Raw genomic sequence first — 21513 nt, 5'->3', positions numbered from 1 at the left:
AGTTTCATGAGAGCATCAGGTTCTGGTTTATACTTCTGTATAAAGATATATAAATACACTAAGTGTATAAATTGTGAAAGGCCATTGCATTTTGTTTACTACATCATTATGATCTTCAGTAATCATTTAACATTCTTATTTCTCTCATTCGTTGCCTTTTCCCACCTATATATCTATGTTGATTACCTATAAACTACACACTAACTAATGAACTATTTCTCTTCTAAGCATGTGTCCAGACAAACTTTTTCTAAAAAATGAGAGAGAGACAACTCTAATCTATTTCTTACATTATCATAACTTCAACATTTTTAGTGTACCACCAATTGTCTCTAATTCTTTGGATTGGCCTATATACTATGTAGCTTAACACCAATAAGAAAAATAAATTGCTTCTTGTTTACACCCCAACTACCATGCACTCTTAACTTGTTCAAACTAGGTAAATGAAATAAATTATTTACTATTCACATTTTAGCTACTGTATATTCTCAACTTTCTCATATTGGGATATCAATCATCAAAAGAAAAAAAAAGTGTTATCATTTGTATTCTATTTCTAAAAATTTAGCAAAATAAGCTAATACATCACTTTAGGACATTACACTGTAGTACTAATTCTCTAAGATATGTTTATTGGAGATACATCCCAAACATTGTTTGTAGTCAAATTTCATTAAATTTGATGCCTATATGAATCTAAAATTTAGATACTAGCTTAATGCCTTCTAAGTTCTATAGTCAACATGTATCTAGATTCCAATGAGAAAATGGAGATTATGCCTTCCAATTGATCACTAACCATATTAATTTTGTATAGGTGATTATGCCTTCTGAACTTGACAATAGCACTTTATTGCTTTAATCATAGTACCCTAAACCCTAAACCTTATCACAGCCTCTTCTACTACATCCTGAGGACCTAAGGATGGATACATGGATAAATCATCTAAAGCTCCCACTTTGGCCATGGTCAATTTGTTTGCACTATTAAATTTTGAAATCTCAGTCAAGAAACTAGAACAAGTGATGTTGCATCTAATTGACTTGGCATAGGCTTAAGATTCTCAAGCTCCCATTTTTTCCATGGCCAATTGCCATATTGAATTTTGAAATCTTAGTCAAGAGAACTAGACAAGTAGAGTTGCATTTGATTGATCTAGCATTGGCTTAACTAAACAAAGAATAGATTTACAAGTAGTGGCAACCACCATAATGTCATACACTTTAAAGAAAAATTTATCATCATCCTAAACTAGGTCACACAAAAGAAAATTCTTCAAATAATGCATCAAGTGTTGATACATTCAATTTCTTACAGCCAAGCACTAATGTCAAACCTCTAGCTACTTTTGAATTCTCTTTCACCAAAACTGAACTGTATATGAAAAAGAAGGTAAGGTAGATGAAGAACCAACAAAAAGCAAAGATTTTGAACCATCACAATCTAATGCGCTCAATCTACCATAAAACCCTTTTCCAACTTTATCATCTCAAGAAGGAAAAGTGAAGCTTGAAGTTAGCCACACGGGTTGCCAGACCCCAATCATATTCACATTGCAAGCCATTTACAAATAACCTCTACATGTAACAAGCCACATTATAAATTGAAGCTGCATATACCATAGAAATAGTTGTATTTTTCCCTCATCTTTGATGGCGTTAAGTCTTCAAGTGGCCCTATATGCTCAAATGACACTCCAATCGATGAAGAATGCTAAATTCTCCACTCAAGTGAAATGCCCTCAAGCAAAATTCCGTCAAGAAAAAATTTAAAGCCCTTTCTTGACTGCATGAAATTAGAGGGGAAGAAATTACTAGAGAAAGACTATACACTATCTCTGAAACATACAACAAATAGCACTGCGTACTATATAAAATTTCCACTATTTTATAATATCCAAGAAAATTATCATCAGTTGGTTGACAACCCAATTGATAGAGACTAAAATTTTACCTATTACAATGGTTGGCATCGAATTTAGGTCCCATTTGACACATTCCTTTAAAGCAACTTGGAACTGGTGGTAAACTAGCATCACTAAAGCTTTTTGATTTTGGCCAAACACCTGCATTTATATTGTCCAACTCTTCAGCATGAATGTTAATGCAAAGACTAATTTTCATCCTTTATGCATGGAAAGTGAAGGGTCTCTCCCAAAAAAAACCTCTAGACAACATGTGAAAGAAAAAAACCTAAGGAAAACCCATGTACTTGGTATTTGTTGAAAATCCCATAGAAGCAATCTATCGCGATAGGACATTCAGGAGAAGGCTAGTGGATCATTGGCAATGAAAAAACCCCAAAAAGTAGAGACTTTGCCAAATCTCACAAATAGGACCACTATGCCCTCATGCAAAATGTTGGAATGCTTTAGAACCCTCAACACTGACTTCTCAAATGAAATGTGTTTTTACCCTCTCTTTTTTTCTTTATGTTGTCATGTGTGTCACAATTGAGACCAACAATAATTGGTTGCAATTGTGACCAACATGGGCATGTTATTAAAAAAAAACAAATTTTTTGTTTATAAATCGACGAACCAAGCCATTTAAAATAGTTGGTCAAAATTTAGGGTTAAATGCACTAGTGCCATCAGGAATATCCTCTGCAACAATATCCTTATACTTATTCAACAGTTCAACAATTTATTTTGGTACATGTTCAATACTACTAGTTGTCACTTGGTCACCACTGACTGGTACTCGATTAACATTGTTTTCTAGTACTTAGTTACTATTGACACAACTCAGTTTTCTTGGAATTATATCGAAACAAATTTGATTATTTTTCATTTTTTTTTCAAATTGTTTCCCATTAAGCATGCAAATTTTCATAGTATTACAATTAATCTTGTCATGTATAGCATATCTATCACATTGCCAAGGTCTACCCAAAAAAATATGACAACAATCCATAGGCATAATATCACACAAAACTTCATCAAAGTAATGTCCAATCTTGAACTTCACAATACATTGTTCACTCACCAATATGTTACACTCATCTTTGATCCATGAAACATGATAGGGTTTAGGATGCTTCAACCTCTGCAATTGAAACTTTGTAACCAACTCGTCTAATGCTAGATTTGTAGAAATTCCACTGTTAATGATCACTTTGCAACATTTTCCAGCTATCATACATCTATTTTTGAAAAGACTTCTCCTTAAAATAGGTTCTTCATCACTTCCCTTATTACATAAGGTTCTTCTCACCATCAAATTTTCTCTAGCCTTAAGTCCACTTGGTGAACTCTCATAACCTCCTTGAATCACAAAATTTCTATTACCTTGCCTACTTTTAGAGGATCTACATTCAAAAGATCTATGCCCTTCTTTACCACATCTAAAACAAATACCACAAAATCCATCTCTAGAGTAAGAATTACCTCTTCCTTGGTAAGGACCAGTACCTCCTCAGTAAGAATCACCACCTTTCCACTTGGTCTTGCCCTTGTCATCATTCTTCCATTCAAATTTACCCTTATCTTGCACATAATTATCAAATCTACCACCTTCTCCATAGGATCTACCTCTACCTCTCTAGAATCTAACACCTCTACCTCTTTTTCTTCGTTCATGCTTCTTTTTCAAGATCCCCTTAGCCTTCAAGGCATATTGGTATGCTTCCTCCACACTTTCCAATTTCACAATACTTATTTTATCTTAAGTTAAAAATCTCAATCCATTTATGTATCTTGCAATATTTTTGACATCATCATCCACATGTCCAGATCTGATGTCCACTGTATAGAATTCCTTAGTATACTCCTTCACACTCATGTCTCTTTATCTCAAATTTTGTATTTTTCTCAACAAGCTAACTCAATAATTAGTAGGAAGGAATTTTTTCTTTACCTTGTTCACCATCTTCACCCAAATTCTAATCCTTTCCTTTCCTCTCCTTTGTCTATCAGTTTGCAAATTCTACCATCACAATGAGGCAAATCCTTTCAACCTAGTAATTGCAATCTTCACCTTCCTATTATCAAAAGTGTTTTCATACTCAAAGAACTCAATTTTAGAGATCTAATCCAACATAACATCGATGTCCAATTTCCCATCATAAGGAACAACTTCTACAGTAGGCTTTGAATTTGAAATAGACAATACTCTCAACAACCTTACTTCATATTGGTCTTCTTCAGGTTTTAGATTAGAGTTTGGTGCTACTACTTCATCATCACTTACATCATCAAGATGTGCTCCTCTCCTCTTAGCTATCTCTACAACATCTAATCTAACTAAAATTTGTGTTAATATATTCAATATTGTATTATCAACATTTCCTCTATGTCAAACCATCTTTAAAAATTAGGTTCCTACAAGATTGTATCCCTCTGCAAGTTATAGGTCAAATTCATAGATCTGCAACCCTACAACCAAATTCACTTAGGGTTCTACATAATCCAAACTTCACAGGGATGAACCTCTATGCTGATACCACCTAAGGTAGGAAAATTCAAAATAAATAGGGCCAAAGGAACACCCAACTATCCAGAAAACCCTGCAATAGTTAACACAATAGAAACACAAGACATTGAATAACCACCAAAGGAGGGAGAAGTGAAACACTATATTGATTCATCAAATAATCAACATATTTGCCTAGCTGTAAGGCCTTCTGGGTTACGACCATGCAACAATTCAATTACAATCCTCAATTATCCTACTTCGCATTTTGATCCTTACTCTTGTAAGTTCTCTCTATAAATTAATCCTAGACCTCCTTAAATACTTCTGTGGCCATAGGTTGGCCTATCAGAAAACTAAAATTTACATTAAATGTATGCACAAACATAAGTCAACTCACAACAAATATTAACTACCTATACCAAAATTAAATGCAAGAAAGGTCAACCCAAACTGTAACTAGGCAAAGACTACTCAGCAAATGAAGACTTCACAAAACATTAGCACTTGAAATTTGATGATCACTTGGCAACCACACAAGCTTGGCATCCAAAGAGAACTCAACAAGCACAAATAACTTGGGGTAAAAGTACAAAGTTGTGTCACCTTTCAGGCTGACTTGTCAGAATGAATGAATTTGAGTATTTCTATATAAAAATCTAACTTTTTTAAACATATGGTCTAGATAAATTTATTCTAGCTAATTTATATATGGTCTCACACATTTTCAACTGAAAATGTCTATTAAATGCATGTTTTATACTAGTTTGTATCTAATTACTAAAGAAATAAAATTATTTCAAAAAAGTAGTGTTTCAATAACTCTAACTATTTTTTATGATATATTTTTAAATAATATGTAAACACAGTTTTATAGTGCTAAGAGTTAAGAATATTCTCATATAGAATTTATAGTTTTTTAATTATATATAGTATATTGTAATGAAAAAAATCTAGAAACATATATTTTAACACTTCAAAAGATGTCGGTTTTGAGAAAGAAAAAAATATTAGATCATATCAAAAAATATCTAAAAATTATTTGACATTCTAGAGGAGAGAGTCCTTTTCTAGAATGTATAATTTTTCTCCTGGTTATAATATATTTATTTTGAAAAATGCAGTGGGAGATGAAAACTATCAATTTAAGGTGAGTTGAGATTTCAATCCTCATAAAAGAGAAAATATAGGTCTAAAGCCAATTTTTTATTTTTATTCTTCTGGATATATATGTTATCTATAACATAGTATGAGATCAAAGGGAAATAAGTTTATTTCTATATAGTTTTGTGGTAGGAACTAGATCCTTAATTTGAATCAGCATTTTTAGCACCTAAAAAAATAACTATAAAATTTAGGAAAATATATCAATTCTTATTCCAAATAATTATTAAAAATTATAATCCTAAACTTCATCTATTTCTACACATTTCATTAGTTTACTTCATTTCCAATTTCAAAATAATAATACAAATTTTATGTCATTGAAGGTAAATAGTTATACTTTTGTTAGCCTTTTCCTTTACAAAAGGGTGACATATTTGTGCTTTTACCCCTTGGCAATCATGGAAAGCTCATCAATCAAAGGATCACTTAGTAGCATCTACAAACTCGGCATCAACTAAATGCTTGGCAACCACTAACAAGCTTAAAAATGCAAGATATTACAACTCGGTAAAAACAAAAAACATGCAGCATAACAGTGCAACTCGGGATGCTCCCGAATCATCAGCCCTTGATATGTATATTATCATCATATAATAATGGAAATTAGCTCTTTTTAAAGCTCATGGTTTTGGCTCTATTTTGATTCTTTTCTATATGATCATGAGCATTTTGTTGATTGATGGTCACCTAAATTCTATTTATTTGTAAGCATTCTTTCAAAATGTAAATGAGGAGAGTTAACCTCACAGGGATCTAGATACTGTAAATCTAGAAATTCAATTCTATCTAATTAAATGTAGTAATACATTAACCTAAGATGTATGTCATTTATAAAAATCTAACCAGTAATGTAAAAGAAGTTTTTGAATTATATTATTATTAATCTTATCATCAATTATAAGTTATAATGTTTAACCAGAATGATTTAGAGTTGGTATTTTTCCTTAGTTGATATATTTAATTATATCTAACTGATATTCATCCATCAAATGTTTGGGCTCATCTACTTATTTGATTACCCTTTTTAAGTTTAGTGCACACTATAAATTTGGTTATGTCTACGCTATTTGACTAGTACTTTCTAGTTTATTCCTTTTCTCTTTAGGTTTGTGGCATTAACCTTTGGTTTGCATATCTGAACATAGAGTGCTATCTGGGTTTGCATATGCTAAAACTAGTAAACAACTAAGTTTTTATGCTTTATCTAGATAGGAATGCTAACTCTTTTGGTTTTCTCATAGTTCCTAGAAATATTAGCTTACAATATAAAATGGGAAAGAACTCATTGCAAACTTTAGTAAGATTATAATGTTTTCAAACTTAACCAAATATGAAGTTACAACTAACCTAACTGTTGAAATTTGAGACATGATAGTATTGCATAACCTTTTTAAACTAATTTTTTTCAAGGATTTTGGAGTTGCATATTTTAACCAATATGTTTAGGATCACATGTTAGGTATTTAAAGTACGCAATGTGCATTTCAAGATACAACAATTGTGTATCCTAGTTTTGCATTGACTCTCTCACTTTTTTATCACTTCCTTTATGATTTCATTTCTATATAGGAGGGAATGCCTTCCTAAGATCCCATATAGATCAAGGGAATCTATATTTTGATTCTTTAAAATTCTTCTTAAATCTAAATAGGGTATGCCCCTTTTAATTTTCTAAAATATATGACCATGGTCCCGAGCAAGATTGGAGGTTTTCTTCCTCAATTGTTTCCTACTAGCGCCCATTTGAATGAAGCCTTTGTAAGTTTTATTTATTCATTTATATAACTATAGGGCTTCAGCCTCTTACTGAGCCAAAAATCAAAAGTAACAAATAATAACAATTTTTTAAAATTAAATTAATTGAAATTTAAAAAATATTTATATTCAGTGTAGTTGACTACTATTGTTTATTGTAAGAAAAATATTATTTTGCTGATATTTAATGTTGCCTCTTCTACATAAATATCAAATTAAAGTTAATAGTAATTTATAATGTTGTTTACATGTTCAAAATATCAATTAAACTGAATTAACAAAAATATATAATAGAAAATAGATGTCAATGTAGGAACTATGAGATCTATAAGAAATCAAAATAGAAACCTCCCAAAACATTAAACCTAAGATTGAGAAGAATAAAATTTTATTTTTAAAACTTTTATATATATATTCAATTACTCATTAGAAAACCAATCTAAATATCTAAAACTAAGGAGTTCTTACCTCATTTCCTGAGAAATAGAAATTTCAGGTGCAAAGCTCCTATAATAAGCCTATCGGCTTACTAACTAGTAGTCACACACTTTTGTGTGTGCAACTGAGCCGATCGGAAGATTAATTTTCTAAGAAAGCATAATAATTTGCATGGAAGAATATACAAAGCATCGTTAGAATTGAAAAGTACAAAAGGTAAAAAAAATATTTTAAAATTTACTCAAGGGAACTTTAGATTATATTTTTAGAGCTCAAAAAATCTATTGAAGAATAAGTTAGTTTTTAGATTTGAAAGTTTTCAAAAGAACTTCTTTGACAATTATTTTCAATATTTGTAATTTATAAATAATAAATTTATTTAAACTTATAAAATATGCTACAAAATGAATCACCCATTTTTAGAAACAACTGAGTGTTGATTTAGTTGTCTTGAAAAATAAGAATGATTTTGCAAATAAAGTAGCATTATTTATCTTCAAATATAAATTTCATAAGAAAAAAAATATAGTTTAAACCATAATGTTAAGGAAACATCAAATAATCTTTTAATTTTTAATTAATTTTACACATGTACATGTAATATAACACATAGATTACCCTTTAAGTTAATGAAGTAAAATGTTTAAAAAACCATTTAGTTAACTCTTGTATTCCTAATAGTAATTGATAATCTGATAGTAATATTAATTTTATTAAGAAAAGACATAACCAAATATAAACATAAAAAACACAAGAAACAAAAATCAGTATCTAATCAACTCTATTTTTTTCCCCCTTTTTTAATTCTTTAATTTACTTTTATCTTCTATTAATTTTATTTTTGAACTCTAGTTTTACTTTCTAATTCCAATTTTACTTTTTAAATCTAATTTTGTAAATGGATATTATTAAAAACTTTGAGGTATTATATGTAAGCAATATTAAAAATAGAAATGCAAAAAATGTAACACTAAATTATAGATGAGTTCAATATGCTTTATAATTAATTTAGTAATATTTTGATTACATTAAAATTAAAAACAATTTTATGAAGATATACTATTTTAAAGTGTTAATTGTTAAGAACTTATTAAACTTTATAACTTTTAAAATTAAAATACAACTTCTTAGTACAACTAAATAAACTTAAAGAAATTACGAAATGTAGATGTAATTTTATAATTTAAAAAATAATAATAATACTATCTTTTGGACCCTTTTTTTAATAACCCTAAATTCTTATCTTATAACTCATGCAAAATTAAATATATCTTGACGGTGACTCAATTTATATGTTTTTAATACAAATGTAAGAAATCAGCCATCTTATCTAAATTTAAAATTACATACTTCCAATTAAAATTCCTATATGAAGCAAACCAATGGATTTCAAGAAAATACATCTAAAAGAACCACATTTTTTTATAGAGCATATGATTAAATGACCAAAATCCAATAAATTCATTAACTCAACAATTGAAGGAAATTGAGAAACAACAAATAACACAACAAGATCAGAAAAATCACAGTAGAGCAATCAACAAAGATGAAGAAGAATTGAGAAACTAAAATAAAATCTCAAATTTTACAAAATTTATAACAAATATATTAGCACAAGATGATAATTACAACTTCATGACATCAAGAATGAACACAATCTAACCAAGGACCAACCATCAACATTTTTAGAGTATGCAAATTTACAAACAACTTTCAAAAGTGATCTACCAAATATGATCTCCTTTATTCATTCAGTTTTTGGATTTGATTTACGCAAGCACACATTAGTTAGAAGAAGAAAACAATGAAAAATAAAGAAACAAATCTCTTAGAAGAACTCCTATTTGGTCTTTATTTTCTTGATGCTTGATCTAGCTCCCCAAAACCTCTTAAAAATCTCATACATTTTATCAAAATGATAAAATGATGAATGTGATCAATATGCTTGAATTTCTATATATTTTTATTTAGCCAAGCTTACTATTTCAGCATTAAAAAGAAAACTACCTTACTATTTCAGCATCGATTTTTGCTAATTTTCATGATAGTATTTCTAACTACTAATGGCAGTTGTTCAATTCCACTATTGAAGATAGGTGGATATGGAGATATATGAACAATGGTCCCTTCTCTACTAGAACTAATTAGTCCAAATTAAAGATTGAAAGTGGGACCCGAAATGGAACCTCATCTGGACGACTAAACTCTCCCTAATATTAATTTCTTCTCGTAGTTTGTAATCCATAACAAAATTTTGACCCTCAATATTCTTTCTAAATGTTGGTTTTGCCTAACTAATAGATGCATTCTATATGAAGAGGAAGAAGAAACTCTAGACCACTTTTTTAGAGATTCTTAGGGACTTTGTCAATGACCTATGGAGTTTCGTGTTTCAATCTCTCCAACATATTTGAGTTATGCCTAAAATAGTCAAAGACTTGCTCATCACTTGGAATTACTCTAATCTTTCTTAGCTTTTTTATTTTAATCATTGGCAACAAACTGTGCCTTTTGTATCTTGGAACCTATGAAAAGAAAGAAATAAAATAACCTTTCAGGAGGAAAAAAAATGTTCTCTAGAGTTGTTTAATATTGTCAAGACAATAGTAAGGGATAATGTCAATGCTTCTTCCTACCCAAAATGCTATGTTTTCCCCTCCCTTGTGAAATTAGAATTCAATAAACTTGGCATATTAATTAGATCCTGACCAATTTGAACTAGTTAAACATATTGTGAAGGAGGAAACTAAATGGATCCCTCCAAACTGAAAAATGGTGTAAATACAATTTTAATGGTTGTTCAAAAGGTAACCTGAGTATCTTTGGTATAGGAGGGCTAGTAAGGAATAATAGAGGAGACATGGTCTAAGGTTTTGCTAAAGATATAGGTATTAATTCAAATAACTATGTTGAAGGGATGAATATGCAGCAAGGTATGAAATCTCTTTAGGAGCTAAGTGTCGATAGAGTCATTTGAACTGGATTCAACAATCATTGTTGATATCCTATTGAATAGAGCTAATAGTCTTTGGAAATTTCTTAGCCTAATGGAGGAATATAAAAGTAGGCTAACTATGTTCACAAAAGTGAAGATTAATGATACTTTAAGAGAAGGAAATGGAGCTTTAGACTTCCTTGCCAACTAGGGTTTGGGCTTCTAGGAAGGGAAAGTGGTTATTAATGTTGATTTCCTAGATCAACTCAAAAGTATATTAATTGATAATAAAATTAGAAATGTTTATAAACATGAGGATTAAATAGATCTATTATGATTATTTTATTATGAATATCGTTAATCTATTATTTATTTTGATCGAAGAAAACTTCAATTATCAGAGATACATCACTAATAGGAAACTTTTGATTATTGATGGGAAAGCTAAGTTTCCAAAGTTAGAAAAAGATACTAGTAAGAAGCGAATGATTGTTACGTTTAGTAGAATCGCTAGAGTTTGTATGCACGAGAAGATCAACTTGCCCAATTTTAATTATAAGGCCATCATTAAAACACACCCCCTTCTCACTTTTAATGAAAATATATGGAAAGGGTCTTACAGATGTAAGAATAGAAAAAAGTATGAAGAATTAAGAAAACTTTCCAATTCTTCAATAAATGCCAAATCTGCCAAAGATGTTAATGTAGATTACATAAGATTTAATGAAAAATAGGAATTCCACTTACCGAGAAAGGCATCACTAAGGAATTATTACAATCACAATCTATTACAGCTAAAAAAATTAAAATCCTACACCACTCTCAATGTTTCTTGGTTCTCTTCTTTAAGAAAAAGGAATTTGGTAATGGAGAAAATGTTGTTGTGTGAGGTATCTTAGAACACCACCTCTGTTAAAGATAATAAGGATATTTAGGAAGTGTTCTAGGAGTTGGGAAAAACTAAAATCATGGGAGGACTACTTAAGAAAGTAGAACCAAAAGAAAATAGGGAATTGAAACAAAACTAGCAAATTTGGAAGTACTTTCAAGATGGGGAGCTAACTAGTTACATTGAAGATATGAAGGGTTCCAACATGGATCTTACTTCGAGGTTTTTGAACTCTTGGCATAAAGCTACTATGACAATTGGCCAAATTTTGTTTTTAGTGAAGCCAAAGTTTATTGGAGAGGCCATTGGTTTGAAAAGTGAAGGTCACCAGGTGGAAAGAAAAAGAAAGGTTAAATACAATAACTTCAAGAAAAAATTTGTTGGTGGCAATGAGGAGGAATGCATGAATGCAAAAAATGGGTATGAAAAACCTTCTCTATGTCCTCCTTTTTCTATTATACACCTCTATTTTATGAAATATTTTAAGTGTGAAGGGAGATTCGATGCTTACCATGCCTACTAGTTCACCTTGTTGACTTTCCTATATCATAGGGAAAAATTGGTGCCTTATTCTTTTTTGGTTTCTTCTTTAAAATGTAGCATTAACAATGGTGATAACCCACCTCTCCATCAAGGGTTCATATTTTTTATACCACCTTGTGTTTTACCATCACCCATCTTTTAGTAGGAGCCTAACCCATGGAAAAGAGCTGGTTGGGACCATCTCATCTCTAAAAGTTGAGTACAATTCTATCCATGTCGTCAGCTCCACCAAATTGAGTTCTAACCTAAGGACCCATAAAAATACTACTAATGAAATTCCTATATCTGTTAATGGTCCTAAAATTCCCTTGAGGAGACCTTGCTTCAAGAAACCCCTTTTAAAAGGAAGAATCCTTCCCAAAATATCTAGGGTCCCACTCCTAGAAAGAGAAAGATAGATAAAGACATCATAGATTTTGACAATCAAGACACTAAGGACAAAGAGAGGAAAGATATGATTACTATGGGGAAAGAAGGCCAACAAGAGACAACCTTTAGTAAGATAAGATTAGAAAGGATTCATAAGAAAGAGGAACAAAAACAATAGAAGGATGAGAAGGGCATTCATGTAGGTCTAGAGGAATAAAAATTCCTATAGACAAAGACTAAAGAATAGAACAAGATGGAGAATAAGGACATGGAGGATGCAAACTATATAAAGGAAGACAATGTTAGCTATGATGGGGAGGACAAGTATGTTGAAGTATTTCAACATAAGGCTATTATTACAGATGAATTGGGAAGGATTACTGAGAATCACACTTAAAGTTAATCCTATTGAGGCCAAGGAGTAGAACTAGGGTGACAAAGGCTATCTTGAGGAAGAGCAGGAAAGGAATACAAAAATGTAAGCCATATTGTTAAGGTTTAAAGAACTTTAGGAAATGCTATCTATAAAATTGGATATACTTAAGGCTAAATTTTTTTCCTTGGTTAAAATGTAGAAGAATTCTTTTACCAACCTCGAGTTGGGGGTCTTTGTTGAGACTATCTACTATATCCAGAGGGAGATCATGGAAAAAGTGGTTCTAGGGGTGGTAACTAGAACAAGTAGGTTGTGCAAGACTAAGGAAGTGGACCTAAATAGAAAGGAGAAGGATAAGGAATGGGAGGCAAAAGACATCATAGATTGGCACAAGGAGCTCTCCCAGTTGATCAAGGATTGGAATGACATAAAAAATGTTTATGTCTCCTTTCTTTTTCAGTATTTTTTTCACCTCTTTTAGAGGTGTTAAATATTTGATTAATATTAAGTTTAAATTTCTCTTTTTTATTTTGAAATTAGGTTACTTTTTGATCTCTAAGTTTTTTGATGTGAAGAAAGCTCACAATATCAAGACTTTGAACTATAATGGCTTTGTTATTCACAAATAGTTTATATTGATTCATATATTTTGGATTGATTTATGTGCTTACAAGATGCTTAGTAGTTTTAGTTTGATGCAATCTTTGAGCACTTTAACTGATATTCCTGTGATTGGTATCAATTACTATGGTAGTCCTAGGTATGTGTTTTAGATTATTTCATGGGAGTGATGTCTATGCTGGTTCTGATCTTATTGGCTTGCTACTTAGCTATTATGGACCTAGGCTTTTCATTTTTTGTAACTTTTGGTTTAGGGACCTCTCCCTGCCTCCTTTATCAAAAAAATCCTCACAAAGTCAACCAAAATACAGTCAAGGAAATCTTTAGGTTGAATATATTTCTTAATAATAAAAAATCTGTAAATAATGTAGAAAAATATAATGGGATTGTAATGTGTCTCGATTAATGCCCTATAGAGCATTGAGGAGAAATACTTGTAAAATTAAGATAATTGCATCATAATTAGAAACTATTACCACCATTTTATAGGTAACAAAGACCTGTGCTTCTTACGACTTCAATTTTCATAGTCAATCATCTATGATAGATGTTCAATTAAATACACAATTACAAATACTAATTTTTTTTCTTCCTTAACATTTGAATGTTGCACTTTCTTAGCTAGAGTGGCAAAAAACACAAAAGAATGCTATTGTAACTTTGTATCATTTATTTATATAAAACAAGTGCCTTCCACAAGGATATATATGTTTAGATATGCTTGTACATGTATTCCTATTATGTAATGTATCAATTATGTTTTCAAATCTATTTCTATTATGTACAACCTAAGTTGGCCTCATGGTGGAGAACATGGACTCTTGGAAATGTCACAAGCTACTAGCAGTAGGGTATGTACATCTCACTTGTAGCACAATTAGGTGTCTTCTGAAAAAGTAGTACAAAGTAGTCTATATCACACCATATATCAACCCAAAACTATAACTGATATTGTAGATTATTAAAGACAATTAACTTTAATCGAGCGCCTATCAACACACCCCTTACACAAGTACAAGTTGTAAGTGGTGATTTAAAGTCATTGAAATTTTTGAAATTAAAAAAATTGTGTTTTACCTTATTCGCAATCAATATGACGCATGGATAGACAGTTCTGTCATCTCGTCTGCAAAATGTCATTCGAAGTGCTAATTTATCATGCATAGACAATTATGTTGATCTCTCGTGCCTAGACTTGAGAAAGTGACGAATCATTCCAGTCTTCAATTGAAATTGACTTGTTTGTGCCTAGGACTCTAATCCGTTCTCTACAGAGAAATTTCCTAATAAGAAAAACATTCACAATAGAATTCTTCTCCATTCTCATCTGTCCATGTTATATCAGGGAAAATACGTCACTTCCCCGATTCACACTCAAATATCTTTTATTAGAAGCTTTGATCTTAGACATGCAAATACTCTTCAAGATGTGAGAGTGATGGGGTAATCCATTATTATGCCGAAGGCATTCCCTATATAAGATGGACAGGCTAATATTATAGATCTACGGTTCCTAACATTGCAGACGTTGGCCGTATGTGTATATGCTACAGTTTCGAGAATTCCATTGAAAATTTTACCGTCCCAAACACCGATCTCCCAATATTGGATCGGCGTGTAAGGGAAAAAGGCCAGGCGCAGGATCAAATGAATTTTTCCAAGAGACTAGCTTTTGCTTTCCACCGAACACCATCCCTGCCAGCCACGTATCTACAGGATTGTCGAAACTCTGACAAACAGTTTCAGATTCAATACCATCATAGCCCGGGAGATCTTGTTTGTCGTTTTGACTTGCCCTCTGAAAAACATAGAGAATTTAACACAGCAGAATACTCAGGAAGTGAGCGCTGAAAACTCCAGGCGCAGCAAGTCTATTTATAACAACAAATGTAATAAATGTACAGAAATCTCCAGAAGTGGTTTTTTGTGTATTATTAATGTGAGTAGTTGGCAGTTGGAGGGATGGCCGCACATGCCTCTGGAAGCATCTTGGTCGGTGCTGACCATGCCTTGTGATGTAATTAATTTATGTTGACATCCCCCCTAAATTAATTACAATAGCTATACTAAATATCTACTATTTAAATATCCCCCCATAATCTACATATGATGGGTCCTGGCCTAAGGCCTTGTTAGGTACCCATTTACAATCTGTTATCTCCTAAATACAATGGTTGGAATTCATAAGAATCCCCCCATTATGTCACTGCTCTTAAGCCCAAAAGATGTTGAAGAGATACAAACTTGGCTTCACTTAAAGCCTTGGTGAATAAGTCAGCAATTTGGGCCTCTATCTTGCAATATTGAAGATGAATCACCTGTTGTTGGAGAAGATGCCTAATATAATGATGATAGAATTCAATATGATTGGTGCGAACATGGAACACTAGATTCTTAGACAATGATATGGCAGTTTGATTGTCACAATGAAGTAGATAAGGCCCTGCATGATGTTGCCTAAGGACTGATAAGATAGCTCGTAGCCAAGTGATGTCTTTTGCTGCTTCGTTTGCTACAGTATATTCAGCTTCTGTAGTGGATAGAGCTATGGTAGACTACTTTTTACTGCACCAAGAAATGGGACCTGCACCAAGATAGACAACATAACCTGTAGTGGACTTACGATCATCCATGCATCTTGCCCAATCAGAATCTGAATAGCCAATAAGGGAAATATCTCCATGAAATGAATAATAGATGCCCATCGTTAAAGTCCCTTTCACATATCTTAGTATTCTTTTAGCAGCTATCCAATGTGGGACTTTAGGTGAGCTCAAAAATTTGGAAACCACACTAACTGCAAAAGAAATATCAGGACGAGTGTGTGTTAAATATACAAGACTACCAACCAATTGCCTGCATAAGGTAGGATCAACATCTTCACCTTCCATGTCCTTGCTTAATTTTAACCCTGAAGCAATTGGAGTAGATACACTTTTACAATTTGTCATTTGAAACCTCTTCAATATGTCTAGGGAATACTTAGTTTGAGAAAGATAAAACCCATCATCCTTTTGCCATACTTGTATACCAAGAAAATAGTGTAGAAAACCAAGATCTTTCATCTCAAATGTATTTTGCAAGCTTAACTTTATGTTACTAATTTTATCCATGCTATGTCCTGTGATAATAAGATCATCAACATAAAGCACAATGATTATGATATCACCACTAGCAAATTCCTTCACATACAAATTTGGATCATGTTGACTATTATGGAAGCCTTGAATTTGAAAATATTCATCAATTCTAGCATACCAAGCCCTTGGAGTCTGTTTGAGACCATATAAAGGCTTCCTTAATTTGCAAACCAAATGTTCTTTCCCTTGTATTTCAAATCCTTGTGGCTGAGTCATATAAATCTCTTCATCAATTTCACCATTCAAAAATGCATTTTTAACATCCATTTGGTGTAGAGGCTACTTAAAAATGAGCTGATAATGCTATAATAACTCTGATAGTACTAATCTTTGCTACTGGGGCAAAAGTTTATGTGTAATCAATCCCTTCTTTTTGTGAATACCCTTTGGCTACTAGTCTTGCCTTATGTTTTTCAATACTCCCATCTGACTTGAACTTGGTCTTATATACCCACTTATTGTTAACCACATTCTTACCTTTTGGCAACTCTACCAATTCCCAAGTGTTGTTCTTTATCAATGAATCATACTCATTTTTCATAGCTTCTTCCCATTCATGTTTTCCTTTGGCCTCTTCATATGTTTGAGGATCATTAGTCTTCATTATGGTGGTCATCAAAACATAATTAATTTGATGAGTCCTTTGATAAATTTCTTGAATACTCTTGGTCTTTGGAGAAGGACTAGATTTTTCATCCATGTCAAAGGGTTCCTTAGAACTTTCACCAGTTTCAAAATCATTAGGATCTTCATGATTCTCAATGGCCATGTGTGGAATAGGAGTGGATATTGGCATATCGTCAAACCATTCATTAAACTTGACATCCCTACTTGTAAACACATCTTCCACACTAGGATCATATAACCTATATCATTTCCTTTGGTCATCATACCCCACAAAGATGCACTTAATGGTTTTCTTATCAAATTTCTTTTCTCTAATCTCATCTGGCACATGGGCATAGGCTTCACATCCAAACACTCTAAAATACTTAACATTAGGTTTTCTTCCACTCCAAGCTTCTTCAGGAGTAATGCTTTGCAAAATATTTGTGCGAGATCTATTCAAAACATGAGATGCGGTATTAATAGCTTCAACCCATGGAAACAAAGGAAGATTCTTAGATTGTAGCATACAACGTGCCATTTCCACTAAAGTCCTATTCTTCCTTTCAGCAATACCATTTTGTTGAGGAGTATATCTATTAGTCATCTCTCTTTTGATCCCATGATGATCACAAAATTATTTGAACCTATTGTTTACATATTCTCCACCATTGTCAGTTCTAATTCTCTTGATCTTATTTCCACTTTCATTTTCCACAAGAGCTTTAAATATTTCAAATTTGTTAAACGCTTCATCCTTTTGTTTCAAGAAATAAACCCAAATTTTCCTTGAAAAATCATCAATAAATGTCAAGATATACCTAGCTCCTCCCTTTGATGTTGGATTCATAGGACCACACAAATCACTATGGATAAGTTCTAGACTTCTCTTAGTTCTCCATGTAGACTTCTCAAAAGTGTCTCTATGATGTTTACCAATCATGCATCCTTCACACACATTTGTATTTAATTTTATCCAAGGTTATTTTATTTGACCTTATATCCATGTTGAGTTATTTGACTCACTGATAGAAGATTTTTGGCCAACCTAGGTACAAAATTCACATTAGTTATTTCCAAATTTTTACCATCATTACCTTTCATTGAAATTGTACCTATTCCTTCTATGGCATGTGAACTATCATCACCAAGAAATATTTTTGCACCTTTTGTTGCTTCTAAAGAGCTAAATATATTTTTGTTGTGAGTTAGATGTTGGCTAGCTCCCGAATCAATATACCATGCATTACTTGAATCACCTTGAGCAGCCAAAGAAGCTATCGTTATATGATGATCACCCTCTTCTTGAACAAAATTTGATGCCTTCTTTGATTAAATCTCTTTTGCCATTTCTTAAAACATTGATCACTTTTATGCCCTTCTTTTCCACACTTGAAACATTTGATAGTATTTGCTCCTTTGAGATTATTATTGTAATTTCTCCCTTCATTTTGTGGCCTTTGATAATTTTGCCTATTTTGATTATCTCTTTGTTGAGACCATTGTCTTTGATTATTTCTATATTGATTCCCTTGATTAAGTCTTTGATTTTGATATGTTCTTTCTTGATTATAATACTTGTATTTCCCTCTAGCTACAAATGCTTGACTCTTGCTAGACTCACTTGTAAACTTGTGAAGCCTTTCTTCTTCATTTAACAAAGCACCATAGACTTCTTGCAATTTTATATTTTCAAATTTGTCAGTTAATTCTAAAGTGCAAATGAAATTATTATACTCCTCTGGAAGACTTTCAATTAAAAATTCTATGATTTCATCATCTTCGTACTCAACCTTCATCATTGCAAGCTGTTTTCTTAAGTTTTTCAATCTAGCAATATGATCATTCATGCTATCTCCTTCTTTCATTTTCAAATGAGTTAATTGCCTCTTAATATCCAATGTTTTTAACTTACTTGTTCTTTCATACATTGTTTGTAAAGTTTCCCATATTGCCTTTGTTGTTTTTAAACCTTGAACATGAGGCCTAATCCCTGGACTAATTTGCCACAAAAGTGTACCATGTGCATTCATATCCTTTTTATTCCATTTATCAAGTTTATCTTGATCTGTAGGTTCTTCTTCTGTGACTAGTTCCCATAAATCTTTCATTTGTAAAATTAACTCCATCTCACATTTCCAATTAGCATAATTTGAACCATCCAATTTTTCACTAACCACAAGATTAAACATCTCACCAGCCATAGTTAGATTTCAATCAATTACCAACACACATGCACACAATCACATAAGCATCAAGCATCTGGCAAAGACCACACCTTGATATTGGCCTTCTTAAGAACCTAGCAAACAAGGACTTATAATAACTTTATCAAACATTTCTTTTCTAAACAAAGTTACCACTTTCTATTCTTATCAATCTCTTCACAATAAATCTTCAATATCTTCACACACCTTGAGGCATATACAATTTATATCTTTCAAAGATACTTTCACTTTTCTCCAATATTTCTTTTAAAAGAAAACACCACCAATTCAATATAGAAACTATAAAGGCTTTGCAAATAACCATATAAAACAACATGTTCCTCGCAAATTTCATATCTCAAATTTTTCTTTCATGGATACTTTGTCCATCGTATACAAGCCTTTCACATATGAAAGACAAGAATACTTTAGCTGCACTACTACAGATCCGTCACCACATTTAGACAGAGAAAAAAAAAAAAAAAAAACTTACTTTTAGTATTGTTGCAAGTTGCAGATTTCTAACAACTCCTTGGGGCAGCTTTCTATCAACAGTTCCTTGCTCTCATCTTGCTTTGCACAGGGGAAGCCTTCTCTCATTTATCTTCTTCAAACCTTCAACTCCTTGCTTCAATAACCAATTAGAAAATGATGATTTTATATTCAGCAGCTTCTGTATGGACAGTCTTCTCACAACAATCATTCTCAAACCTGCACTTACAACTCTCAACTCACTCTCGACTCACGTTGTAAGAGTTCTCTCAGATTTTTACACTCATAGCTCTGATACCATGAAAAAATAGAGAATTTAACACAGAAGAATACTCAGGAAGTGAGTGCTGAAAAATCTTGCCCCAACAAGTCTATTTATAACAACAAATGTAATAAATGTACAGAAATCTCCAGAAGTGGTTTTTGGTGTATTATTAATGTCAGTAGTTGGCAGTTGGAAGGATGGCCGCACATGCCTCTAGAAACATCTTGGTCAGTGCTGACCATGCCTTGCGATGTAATTAATTTACGTTGACACCCTCTGCATTGAGCAGAACCAAATTACCTCCTCTTGACAGCATCAAAATCCCAGACCTGTTTCTAGCGGGAGTCTCCCTGTTGGCCAGCCAAACAACAGTCTTCTCTGGTATTTGGTCATACCAGATGCCAATATACCAGTTGCCTCCATTTGGGCTGAAGAACCCCAACTCAAATGTGTTGTTCTTTGAAATTAATGTCTGACTTCCACTAAGGGAGGCACCCAATAAAAGAGTATCTCCCCCCTCGATTGTAGCACCATAGCTCTGCAATTGAGTAAGTGTAACTAGAAAAATGATTCTAAAACATAATCTTTTCCTGTTTTGCATAGCAAAATTGTTAGGGACCGAACGGACGTCCCTTAAACGTTAATATAATCTATTTCCACAAATGTTAATATAAGCTAAGTTGGAAAGTCAAGTGACAAATGAACGTCAATTGGAAGATGCCACGAAGTCATAAGAGTTTGCGTCGCTTGTGATGAGTGGAAAAAATCACGGACAAGTCCCCAGTCGTGTCTGCAGATTTAGTCATGGTAGAAACAAAAAAAATTGTCTGTAATCTCTGCCGAAATAGTAGCAGTTTGTATTGTAGCACCTCGACTCTGAATTAACACAATAACCGCATTGAAAGTGTTTTCCCATTGCCCAGACAGCAGGATGTCTATCGTGCAATGGTAAGCTAAATTGCAATCTAAAACTTAACGTGTTAGGGTGAACTTGAAAAAAATAGTCTTCATGTGTACACATAGAGTTTGAAAAAATTACTCGAACTGTGAAAGGATCATATTCAATCTTCTTTAATTGTCCATGTACGCCAGAACTAGGTAGAAGCTTTTTCTAAAAGTCCACAAAAATTTTTATTTTTGATGAATAGTCCTTTTCTATTAATAAAAATATACTAATAATACAATTCACAAAAAAGGGGCTGGGCGATACAAGATCACCACACGAAAGAGTTTGCATAGCCAAAGCCAAACTTACTAACACGGCCTCAGCTGAAAACAACAACTATTCATCAAA

At 32.3% G+C, this 21513-nt stretch overlaps 1 protein-coding gene across 1 annotated transcript; it reads right to left on the bottom strand.

Annotated features, from left to right (window-relative positions):
• Positions 1-15085: 15085 nt before the first annotated feature.
• Positions 15086-21118, bottom strand: LOC149566882 (G-type lectin S-receptor-like serine/threonine-protein kinase B120). The gene is made up of 5 exons (XM_089816556.1): positions 21114-21118; positions 20925-21009; positions 20485-20757; positions 20198-20245; positions 15086-15307 (listed from the first exon to the last, which is right to left on the bottom strand). The coding sequence occupies exons 1-5, from the start codon at positions 21116-21118 to the stop codon at positions 15086-15088; spliced, it is 633 nt and encodes a 210-aa protein (XP_089672682.1).
• Between the last annotated feature and the right edge of the window lie 395 nt (positions 21119-21513).

Source organism: Cupressus sempervirens, chromosome 3, assembly GCF_028749045.1.
Source record: "Cupressus sempervirens isolate cs-2001-9-10 chromosome 3, ASM2874904v1, whole genome shotgun sequence".
In the NCBI taxonomy this organism is placed as follows: domain Eukaryota; kingdom Viridiplantae; phylum Streptophyta; class Pinopsida; order Cupressales; family Cupressaceae; genus Cupressus; species Cupressus sempervirens.
This window is presented reverse-complemented; position numbering and strand designations above follow the sequence as displayed.

Bases quoted from the DNA above. Each gene is read 5' to 3' on its own strand.
- LOC149566882 (XM_089816556.1), bottom strand. The intron at 20,246-20,484 runs GTAAATTAATTA...TCATGGTATCAG, and splicing joins TCAATGCAGAGGGTGTCAAC to AGCTATGAGTGTAAAAATCT. The intron at 15,308-20,197 runs GTGAGTTGAGAG...TATGTTTTTCAG, and splicing joins TCTTACAACGTGAGTCGAGA to AGGGCAAGTCAAAACGACAA.